Source organism: Podarcis muralis, chromosome 7 (genome assembly GCF_964188315.1).
Source record: "Podarcis muralis chromosome 7, rPodMur119.hap1.1, whole genome shotgun sequence".
NCBI lineage: Eukaryota > Metazoa > Chordata > Lepidosauria > Squamata > Lacertidae > Podarcis > Podarcis muralis.
The window spans coordinates 86,761,913-86,773,960 of record NC_135661.1 but is presented as its reverse complement, the minus strand read 5'-3'; the positions used below and the strand labels follow the sequence as shown (position 1 = coordinate 86,773,960).

Below are 12,048 nucleotides of genomic sequence, written 5' to 3'. Positions count from 1 at the left end.
ATTAGGATTTCAGTTGTAGCTTTTCACTATTGGATACAATAATTTCTACAATATACTGTATTCCACTTGATTGAAGACTTTCCTCTGCCTTGCTGCTGCCCCTCCCATCCCAGCAGATCACCATGCCCAGCACATGTGCTTGTGTCCCACATTATCTCAAGCATGACCAACTGAGGTTCTCATCTCACACTGGCTCATGAAACAGCTGGTTCTGGACCCTTTTTGTAATTCTCAAGCAGGAGACAAAACCCAAAAGCCCATCAGTCTGTCCCCCCCCCCCCGTCTTTCAAGAAAAACCAAAGCAATTCCTATACCATTTTTAAAAAGAAGAGCAATTTAATTTACACAGAAGTACTAAATGTACATAATTCTTTTAAAAAATTGTTATACACAATAAATACAGTACAAAATTATTTTATAGTACTATATTTCGTTTTTGAACTGTGATGAAGTTCAAACTGGTACCAGCAGGGGGGAGGAAAGAAAAACTGGTTTGTTTTTTTTAATACTAAAAATGAATGGGGTATTACTTTTTGCTTCCTCGTATTTGGAAAGCCTTCCTGTTATTTCTTGGATCGAAAACGCTGAAGGATTTGGATGGGCCTAAATGAAATTACATCAATTTTGAAAATGACCTTTCAGAATTACCCTCTCAAGCCCATTTAAGTCCTAAATTGGCAATGATTTGAAGTGGGCAGTTGGATAGTTCTTAAGAGTAGCGATCTGTATCTCTCCTTCTTCTTCTCCAATACCCCTCTCTTAGAAACCAAAAATACCTCCATGAAAATCTAAACACGCAGAAAGAGACGAGGGACTTCCCTTCCGCTTTTGCAGCTATGAGACAAGAACTCTTGGCTTAAAAAAATACTGGAAAAGATGTCGTAAAATATACTTTTCCCATAATAATGAGGGTGCCGGTGTGTATTATCAACCTCTAATCTGAAGGGAAGAAGTTCCCTGCTTAACTATTTTGTAGTGAGAAGAGGCGGTGAACAAATGAGCTAACAATCCCAAATCCACACTTTTTAGAAGAAGGAAAAAAAGGACACTAAACAAAAAGCCAAACAATTTCATATACATTTTTATATATATATTTATATATAAAAAAGAAGAAAAACCCCACCAGCCTGGGAGTCAGAACATCCCTTATTGCTTCCTAACCATATATGTTTCCCCCCCCTCCCCACATTATGGTAACAAGGGGGTTACAGGTGGGGAGCACTGTAAGCTTCAGCAAGTAGTGTTTCAAAACCAAACCTGGTTTTTGTTTCTGCTTGGGATACTCCTCCAGCACCTCTCCACGATGAAAGAGGAACCTGTTTGCCACCAAATCAGCCGTCGTTGTTTTTTACGCCAGTGGAGGCAAGTTAGTGAGCGTTCCGTGTGGCACTCTGGCTGGGAAAGCCCGTGTGTGCAGGACTGCTGTGTGTGCATCAGAGTATGTGTACAGGGCTCTGGATCAGGGTGGCAAAGCGTGAACATGTCCTGGTTGCTCCTGGCCTCCTCTTAAAAAGGCTGTAGCTAATGTTCTGCGATGGAGCACCCCTTTTAAGTGGGGTGGGTGGAGCAGGAGGGTGGGCACGTGTTTTGGAATATCCCCAAAGGCTTTCTCTCCTTGCAAGAAGTAAGTTTTAAAATGCCACCTTACACAGAACCAAAATTAAATAAGAGAGCAATGAAATGAGATTGCAGGGACGCAGGTGGCGCTGTGGGTTAAACCACAGAGCCTAGGACTTGCCGATCGGAAGGCCGGCGGTTCGAATCCCCGCGATGGGGTGAGCTCCTGTTGCTCAGTCCCAGCTCCTGCCCACCTAGCAGTTTGAAAGCACGTCAAAGTGCAAGTAGATAAATAGGTACTGCTCCGGCGGGAAGGTAAACGGCGTTTCCGTGCACTGCTCTGGTTCACCAGAAGTGGCTTAGTCCGGCTGGCCACATGACCCGGAAACTGTACGCCGGCTCCCTCGGCCAATAAAACGAGATGAGCGCCGCAACCTCAGAGTCAGCCACGACTGGACCTAATGGTCAGGGGTCCCTTTACCTTTACCTAGCATAAGACAGGAACAGTGCCGTTCTTCTGTTGCGGTTTTTGTAGACAGAATCCACTGGGACAGTCTCATATCCCCCACTGATATGAATGGGGGCTGTGCAGGGTATTTTCTGAGTGGAACTGCATCCTCTTAAAAGAAAATCTGATCCAGAAATCCCTTGTGGAAACTCTGGTGTGGACACAATAGTTCCTGCACGAGGCACTATTCATTTGTGTGCAGTGGAACACACAACACTTGGAAGTGGGCTCTGGTATTCTGTTTCCTTAAGCAATTTGCACCATTAGTAAGATGGGGCGAGTTTTGAAACACACTTTGTCAAAGACAAAAAAGAGAGAGAAATTTAGACCTTCAAACCCCCTTTTTGGTTCAATTATATCCCCAAAAACTTCTCCAGTAAACTCCATTTTTAAGACACAAACTTTTTTCTCTACTTCACAAGACACAGTAAAGTTTAAAGGAAGAGGAACTGATGCTAAGGAATAGGCTTGGACCAATAGTGGACATTCTCTAGTACTTTCTGCCTTTCCCCTGTAACAACATTTTTGGGTAGAAGGACTATTGGTATTTCCCTCTCTTATTGTTTTTTTTTTGGGGGGGGCAGTGGGGTGGTGAAATGCAGCTAACAAGGACAACCAGCCAGAGGAAAGAAAAAAATGTCTGCAGGTACATTCAGTACTGTGTGCACAGAGAGGCCTGGAGGAAGAAATGCAACACAGGTGGGTTTACATGTTCTCTGCCCTCGGTCAAAAAGTGTGAGTGATGGTAAGGCAAGATAATAATGAAAATAATATATATATATATATATTTATATTTTAAAGGCCTGAATTCAGTCTCTTTATCCACATACTAGAGATACTAGCCAGCTCTCTACCCACACATCCTAGAACAGATTTTGACAGATAGCTGCCAAGCATGCTTTGCAACTGAACAGGTAGACATAAAATTATTTGTATGCTCAAGTAGCTTCATGGGAGCGAGTAGCCAAGGGAGAATGAGGCAAAGGCAAAAGAAATAGCAGAGCAAGTCACACAAGTGCACAGAGAATGCAAGGAGTGAGAGATGGGGCAAAACTGCTCCGAAACACCAACAAACTGCCGTATTTTTCCGTGTATAAGACTAGTTTTCCCCCTAAAACATAATGCCCAAAATTTGGGGGCATCTTATAACATGGGGGCCATGTCTTCCCATTTTCTTAAATCGGAGTCCCCAAAAATAGGGGTCGTCTTATACATGGGGGGCGTCTTATAGACGGAAAATACGGTAATACATTTAAGAAAGCTTGCATGGGAGCTGGACCATTCAGCTGCCGACAAGATCCTAATTACTCCCTCATCTTTACTTAGGAAAGAAGTTATCTCAGATGTACTGACTTCTCTAAATTGCCCCGGTTGTTTCTGCAAGCACTGACAAACTCTCTTTCTCACACATACACTCCTTTTTAGAATGAATAAATCAAAGAAGCACACTGATAATGTTAAGGCCTCACTTAACTGTGTTTGGTTTTTGCGGGGTGGGGGGTGGGGGGTGGGGAGAGAAGTCAGCAAAAGAAAGAGTTGAGAACATCAGTTTTTCGGTACCCAAAAGACACAGCTAGCCAGGATGTTTTCACTGTTCTGAGTTCCAAATCCTCCTGAAGGCCCTGATTTAAGAATATACATTTAGCTGTTTGGGGGGAGTTTCACATTTTTAAAAGCGGCATTCCAACACAACAGAATGGCAGCTAAAATTCTCAAAAGAAATGTTTATTTTCCTGTAACTAGAAAACTAGAAAAGCTGCTGCGTCCATACAGTTTTGGTTTCTGCAGCCTCTCCCCCCCCCCCGCCCCCCAGAATTGCTTTTTAAACCCTTTCAATACTTTTCATGACATTTTATCATCAGAGTTTGGCCAGGGACAGGGTGGTGGTGATGATGGTGGACACCAGGGGAGGAAACTATCAAAGAGACTTTGTCTCAGGACCGCTTGGAGATGGGGGAATGTAGGAAAGGAGCATGTGAAAGAATTCAGAAGGCAGCTGCAACAAATTCCCGACTCCTGGAAACCAGAATTATAGCTTTTTTTTTCCCCTTGGAAAGAAATAAAGAAGTCTGAGGGGAGAAGAGGGAAAATTAAAGATTTATAGCCAATGGCTGAATGGAGATCACTTGGCACTATTACAAAAGGACAAACAGCTTATCTCCCAGTCAGACTTGCTGGGCCTTATTTCTGGCTCTTGGTTTATTCTGTGGGACAGCCGCCAAAAGAGTAGGCTGGCCTGCATTGAATCTGAAACTTGATGTCAAAAAAGATATTTCTTTTATTTCTTCCTACAAGCAGGGAATGTGGGATGCAGTGGCACAGAGGAAGAAATCCAATTTTGGTAGTTTGATAAAGCTGGCTGTTTGCTAATAGGCAACTCTGAAAATAATGAGCATACAGGCCCTGCTGGAGAATAAAGAAAGCAGAATTCTTTGGCAGCACACCCATTGCTTCGCAAGCTGTAAGCTAAGGTATGCGTGTCTGCTTTGATTTTAGGTAGCATAACTAGTCTGGGAAGAAGAGAGACCTACAGTAGCCAAAAGGGGCACACACGAGCAAAATTACGGTATGCGCTGGATTCTCACGACTGAATTGTACTCAGTAGGAATCCAAACATGCCCTTAACAGTCTGGTGAGCTAAAAGCACAACAGTATATGTTGCATTTCCGACTCAACTCTGAAACAACAATGGAGAGTCCTTCTCCCTAACAGGATGAGAGTGAGGAAAGTAAACTTTCAAGACTGCGAAGAGTACAAAACATTAGGAAATGGGGGCCATGAACTACGGAAGAAACACAGACAATTTTACCCCTTTCTTTTTTCACCAGCTATACTCCCTTAGTGAGTAGGGCATTCATACAATGAAGCAGGCGCTGAATCTGGATAGTGATTTTTTTCTTGGGGGGGTGCTCTCTCACTCTTTCAATTATGTAGAAAATTATCCTATTTGCAAAACCATGATGATTTCTATGCGCACATACTAATGATATAGTATGGCTCTGCAGGCTATGAACTCTAGGATAACTTATCTTCACATGCGTTGTGTTTGCACACAGTGGGCTGAGCAAAAGTGCAAACACCAGATTCTCGCTTTTATGCTCTCTTGGATATAATACAGAAGGCTCAAGGCAGAAGAAACCTGTCTCTAACGCATGGTGGTGAGGAGGACACAGACATAACCAGAGGGGAGTTTTGGCACCTGGAAGCAGGAAAATATGGTCTGCGTTTGTTTTTGCATCCAGTCTGTCACTTGAGGATTAGTCTGGAAGAGTGTGAATTAAATGGGGGAAACCCCCATAAGGTTGAAGACTTTGAGAATCAAACCAAGCACCGCCCTTCCAGAGCTGCACTGCGTTGTAACTGTGTTGTAACAGGATTTAGGAAGAATCACAAGAATGTGCCATGGAGTACCCTGACAGTTTCATCTGAAAACCCAAAGGGCAGCAACATTTACTCTTGAGGTCCATATGCAAAACAATACAATTTTTTGACCTTTAGGTACAGGCTCATGTTGCTGTACTGGGATCAAGGAGAGATTCAAAATTGGAAAAATGTAGTAAGCTTTCATCACCTTTCCTTAGTGGGAGAGTATATAAACCTTCAAGTTATGAAAAAGTCATCAACAAGGAGAAGGAGCATTATTTCCCAGTTTAAACCACAGCAAGGATAAAGTTAAAGGTAAAGGTACCCCTGCCCGTACAGGCCAGTCGTGTCCGACTCTGGGGTTGCGCGCCCATCTCGCTTAAGAGGCCGGGGGCCAGCGCTGTCCGGAGACACTTCCGGGTCACGTGGCCAGCGTGACGTAGCTGCTCTAGCAAGCCTGTACCAGCGCAGCACACGGAAACGCCGTTTACCTTCCCGCTATAAAGCGGTACCTATTTATCTACTTGCACTTAGGGGTGCTTTCGAACTGCTAGGTGGGCAGGAGCTGGGACCGAACGACGGGAGCTCACCCCGCCGCGGGGATTCGAACCCGCGTCCCTAAGGATAAAGTTATGTGATTGCAAATAAGGGAGAAGTGGTCCAGCTTTTTGGAGTCGGCACCACCTCTAATATAGAACCAATTTCTACTCATCAATGCCCTGTTTTCCACTAGGGCCAAGTCCTGACCATGTTTACAACAAGCTTCTACACTAAGTCACAAAAATACTTGATTAACGATCACCCTTGCTCTTTAAAAAAGCCAAGTCTGCTACCTTTCCAGCTTGTCTGCCAAATGGTTCTGTGCTAACTCAAAATTCCCCAAACAGAAGACTGTCTGTTGACAACCCACCTCCAAGCCTGTTTTGAAGTTTTCTCCTCACACAACCCAGCAGTAGAGGAAGTGAAGAGGTCCCTGGTTCTCTCTCTGAAGAAGGCTAAGAGACACCTCCTAAACAAACGCCAATTCAGCAACACTTTCAGGTGGAAGAGCATTCGTCCCTATAGAGTATGTGGCACTAAAGAACATTAATACACCACAGAGGAGAGAAACGAGAGAGATGGCACTTCCAAAGGCCTGAGATGGCACCTAAGCAAAGTGGCAAAATGTCCTGCAGGGACAAGGAAGCTGGTTGCGGAAGAAGAAGGAGCCCAAAGTGATCGTGCATGAAGGTTGCAGCTGCAGATTCCATCATGCCAAGGACTCACTGACAAGAAATCCAGTATTTTCAGGTCCAGTGCAAGTTTTAAAGAATACTAACAGGGCATACTATGACTGCCACCTGTCAAGGAAAAGGAGAGAGTCTTGAATGGAAGACTTGGGACGGCAGATCTCATACTGCTTCATTTGTACGCCACTCTCCACATACCAATCTCTCATGCGATCAAGCCTAAGCTTTGCCAAGCTGCGGCTAACCAAGGACCGCGTCCTACCTTAGCTGTTCTGTTCCCACACAACTCAATGCTGTAATGTGGGGAATGCTTAGCTCTTTGTTTTTCTGTGAATAAAGCCAGAGGTAATCTAAGAATCTGAAAGCAAGGTTGCCCTACCAGGATGTGACTTGCTTGCAAACACTTCCATAAATCCTGCACACATAATTATTTTTGTTTTGGGGGTGTAGATATCAAGAGTAGACAAAATGAGAATCACTGATAGGAAAATAAAATGGGAGATCTCAAGTCAAAAGTCATAACAAATGCAACAGCCAAGAGAGAGAACAGAGCAGAGCTATGTTAACAAGCCCCCAGGCACTGCTATCTTATCCCCCAGCTAGCAAGAGGAAGACGCTGACAGTTTTCACTAAAGGATTCTCATCCTATCACATGACTTTTGTCCACATGCAGGAAGCAGAAGGAGAGGTGCAATGCTGTGGTTTTAAAAATGGAAGAAACCAAGGTGGGAAACTGAAGCCACAGGATGCAACTAGAGAGGAAAACCTGGCAGCTGCTGCAAAGGAGGAAGAAGTCAAAGAGAAAACTTGCTTGGCTTCCTGCCTGTGCTTGGCTGGGGTTCCAAGTCCCCTCTCTTGGGAATGCCCAACCAACTGTACACCTCTGGCATCTTGAATAGATTTCTTTTGACAAAAGGTTGACAGGTTGGTTTATTTAAAAAAAAGGGGGGGGGAAGACATTAGAGAGAAATGTACACCCTCTTGCCAGAACTTTCCTAGTTTCACTGATCCCGATTGCGTTAACCAGACCCATGGATGTCTGGGGAGGGACTGGCTTCCTCTTTAAAAAGGACTTATTTGTAAACTCAACCCACACTTCTTTGTTTAAACCATTAGTGTTTGTATCTTTTCTCCTTTCTTCTTTTTTTTTGCATTTTGTTCAGATTCTATTTTTTTACGTTAAAAAAGGAAAGAAAAAGCAGACAGTTTATACTTAAAATAACTTAAGAAACCCCACAAAATCAATTACATAAATTGCCCCTTGTGGCAACTCCTCTGGAGCTGTCCCCCTGCCCTACCCCATTCCTTTGGCCTCCCCGCTGGCTTCTGGCTTGGGATTTGTGAAAATGTCCAAAATATAGGTGTGGAGTTTGGGGCGGGGAATAAAACCCAATTATCATCAGAGATTCAAATTAGCAATTTGTTACAGAATCTAAATATTACACAGCCAACACTACCACCTATGGGCCCCCAATCCAACCCCCACCCGCCTGCCTCGCATTTGCTGAACTTCTTCTTTAAAAATGGTGCATGTGATGAGACAAGTATATTGTAAATCCAGCCGCAGCTTTACAACAACCAAAACCCATCATATAAACACTTGGATGGATGAAGCCTCTGTAGGACATTCTCACTGCCCGCCCCACCCCAGATCCCCGCTCTTCCCTTCTGGTATCAGCCCTATTCTATCAGGTCTCTGGGAAGTGGCACCTTGGCTTCCAACCGTTTCCCAGCCAGCAGAAGCTGTAGCAGCTCCAGTCCTTGGCTCTCTTTGTACAGTCTCTGCTTGGTATAGATTTCTGTTATCTGTTCAACGTCCTTGCTCCAAGGCCGCCATTGTGATTGGGGGCAAGGTAAGCGTCTGTGCGGTGGACAGGGGAAGAGAAAGGGGAGGAGGAGGAGTTGTATGACGAGGAGGGTGCTCGGGTGTTCTGGCCCCCAGCTTGAGGCTGCTGCAAGTTCAGGATGCTATCAATGGCGCTCTGTAGGTGCTCGTTGAGCGAGTCATCTGGGGGGCTGTCGCTGGAGAAGCTGGCATTGTCCACATCAAAAGACTCTGACTTTCTGCGTTTGGCTGGGGGCAGGGGCACGTCCCATGTGAGTTCAGAGGCAGAACCATGGTCAGGTGGCTCGATTTTTATCATCCGGTGATAAAACTCATCCTCAACCTCCGCCAATTCCTTCATAAGGCCACTGGTTGAATCGTCGGTCTTAGGAGGGGTGGGGCTCTCTTGCATCACGAGGGAACGGGCATCGCTCCGGTTGAAAAAGGTATGCTTGGTACCCTCCTCTGACCGGCTCTTCTCTGCCCCAGCCATGGAGGGGCTCTCGTGGGTTTTGCGGGAAGTGATGACGCTCCTGGAGCCCCCGTCCTGCTTGATGATGAGGGTGCTTGGCACCATATCGACTTTCGGGCTGCTCTCTTTCAGGCAGGTGTCAGAGGCTTTATCCGCTACAAAAGCGTCCACATTCTCCCGGTATGTCTTACGGAGGGGAAGCCTGCAGTAAGTCACAAGGGGCTTTTTCTCCACTGGAGCTGCTGTGATATGATCAACGGTCCCATTCATTTGCCCCGCCGTTGAGACGGCAGTGGTGGTGGCAACGGCTGAAGCCGACGAGTGCTGGTCAGCTGTTTTGATCACTGTGCAGATGGGTGGCGGTGTCTGGTGAACCGGGTCCAAGGCAGTGTTGTGAACCACTTTGCTAAGGCCCGCCTCCTGTTTGATCTTCAGTTTCAGCCCAATCCGGCTCCGGGCTTCGTAGGTTTTGATGGGCGGCCTACTCCTGGAGGGCAAGGCATCCTCGTCACCATCTAATGAGGGAGAGGCCTTGGCCCACGTGACCGAGGGAGAGCCTCCGCTGTGCTTGATGACCAGTTTTGTTGGGTTGATCTGGGTTGCCATCTGCACCGGAGGTGCCTTCAGGTTCTCAGAAGCCAGAGCGGCACTGCTGGACAGAGCACCCTGAGCCAGAGAAGAAGCAAAACTCTGCGACCGCGAGGATGAGGAAACATACTCATCTGCAAGAGAACAACATGTGTCACTATTTCAGACAAAAACAGACGGAGGTCTTCTCACGCCACCACTGACTTAACAACAGCAAACTTTAACCTAGAGGTGCCCACTTCTTTAGTGTCACGGGCCACTGTATTCTCCAGTTAAAGCTGGAACAATTCAGTCTCTTTCACAGATGCCGACTCTCTATAATAATATTGGCATCGCCTCAGAGCAAAAGCTCTGCAGATATGGAGTGCATGCACTCAGGTGGTAGGTCACAAATGTGTTTCTTGTAAGATTCCCCCTCAGGAGGCAGGTTGTCAGTCAAACCAATGCTTCTAGAAACTGTTCTGCTATCTCACACACATATATTGATACAAAACACAGAAGGAGATTTATTGCTTATTTTCCTTATAAGTGAAATGGTGGTTCAAAAAACATTTTACTATACCTTGATTAAAACTTTGTAGGATCAGTGGGGGCCAGATAAAATTGCTCTGTGGGCTACTCACTGACCACACATCATGCATTTGGATAACACCTTTAAGCCTTTTTTGGCTGGGCACCCAGCCACTTCTCTCTTACCTTCGCAGCACACTTGTTTTTTTCTTCTGAACCAGGAAACTCTGGTTACTACATTTGGAATTCTAGGTCTTAAACCATCTTCAAACCGTTGATATCTAAAAGTCTCCCATTTCAGGTTCTGCATTCTGCAGAAGTGCACTGCGAAGGGAGGAGAGACAGGGCTGTGTGCCAGAGACGCCTTCATATCTTGCTTTACTAAACTGAGATATGATCATCCAAACTGAGATGAGAAATACTGGAGGTCAAGCCTGCCTGGGAGTCAGTCCTCTGCCCTGGAAATCCTGAATGGCAGATGTGGAGGTCGCTGACAAGAGAAAGACAGTTGGCATTTTCTCAAAAGCACAAGGGCAGGGAGTGGAGGAAACAGATACACTGGAATAAGCAAGCTACACAAGGAAACGAAACGTGTCTTTCCTCACCTGGCTTCTCCTTTGCCAGCTGTTTATCAAGAGTTAAGGTGGTCTTTTCTTCCTGTATGAACATTCGATCGATCATCACCATCTCTGCTGAAGGACTGACTCTCTGCCAATGGAGGACAAAATATTGTGTCATGGGGAAGGCAAAGCAGGCACTTAAGAAACGCCAACCTGAGCCTCATGAAAACCCCCTCCCAATCTACATATTGTTGGGAACTTCCTTCCCTTTGCTGCTGCCTCCCTCATTGTTGATATTTAGACTGACGCTCCTCAGGGCGGTGGCTTCTGTACATTTATAAGGCTGTGGCAAGGATGAAAGTAAGAAACAATCAAATCTGTGTTGGAAGTGTAATCAAGTAGAGGGGGCACTCATACATATGTGATGGACAGTGATAAAATCAAGGGCTTCTGGGATATGGCATATGAGGAGCTAAAGAAAATATTCAAACAAAATTTTATTAAGAAAACAGAAGCCTTTTCACTGGGGATACTTGATACAGATATAGCCAGAGAAAAGAAAAAAAAATTATTTTATGCTACGGGGCCACGAGAACATTAATTGCCAAAAATTGGAAAAAAGAAATAACACAGATTAAAAAAAGAATGGCAAGATAAATTATTGGATTATATCTAATTGGCCAGACTGACTGGAGCTATCAGGGATCAGCCCAAACAAAAATTTCAAAAAGACAGGGGAAAATATAGAGAATATCTTAAAAAGCAGTGCCCTCGAATTAATACTTGGACTTGTTTCGATTAACTTCTGCAAAATAAATTGAGCTATGTAAGTCAAAAATAGAAAGAAAAATAAGGAATTAAGAAGAAAATAGTTTACCAAAAACGAAAAGAGAACCGTGTTGAGGATGAAGGAAGTCAATTAGAAGGAGAGAAGAAATGAAGTATGGTGTATATATATTGATGTTCATTTGTTTGTATAAACTTTTGTAAGTAACAATGTTTTAGTTGTATTTCTCTGTTTTAGTTTTAGTGTTATGTATTATTATTATTATTATGTTTAATGTGTGTATGTGTGTCGTAAAAGAAATTCAAAAGGAAGGAAGGAAGGAAGGAAGGAAGGAAGGAAGGAAGGAAGGAAGGAAGGAAGGAAGGATCCATATTAATTGATTAAGAAGCCAGTGGCAGGAGAAAGAACTGTTACATTTATTCTGCTGAATTTCCTTTTGTTTGTACAGATAAATGCAAAAGCCCCTACTAGCCCAGCAATCAGGTCAAATGGGAGGAAATGTGATCAAGCGTGGGGCATTCCTAAGCAAGGGAATCCTTGGCAATCCACCAGGGTGGCTCTGCCACGCTCAAAGGATGAGGCTGGTTCCAATCTCCCACCTGCAAATTTATCACTATTGTCCACTTCTTTTTTATGAACTGATATGGGT

General features: G+C 44.6%; 1 protein-coding gene across 4 annotated transcripts in view; it reads right to left on the bottom strand.

Moving 5' to 3' along the window:
* Positions 1–313: 313 nt before the first annotated feature.
* Positions 314–12,048, bottom strand: part of BICRA (BRD4 interacting chromatin remodeling complex associated protein) — a 102,728-nt gene continuing 90,993 nt past the window's right edge. For all 4 annotated transcript variants that reach the window (XM_028742010.2, XM_028742015.2, XM_028742013.2 and 1 more), the window contains 2 exons: positions 10,658–10,760; positions 314–9,676 (listed from right to left, as the gene is read on the bottom strand). In XM_028742010.2, the coding sequence (XP_028597843.2) occupies positions 8,460–9,676; positions 10,658–10,760 (1,320 nt within the window). In that variant the 3' untranslated portion in view covers positions 314–8,459. The remainder of the gene's footprint in view (positions 9,677–10,657; positions 10,761–12,048) is intronic.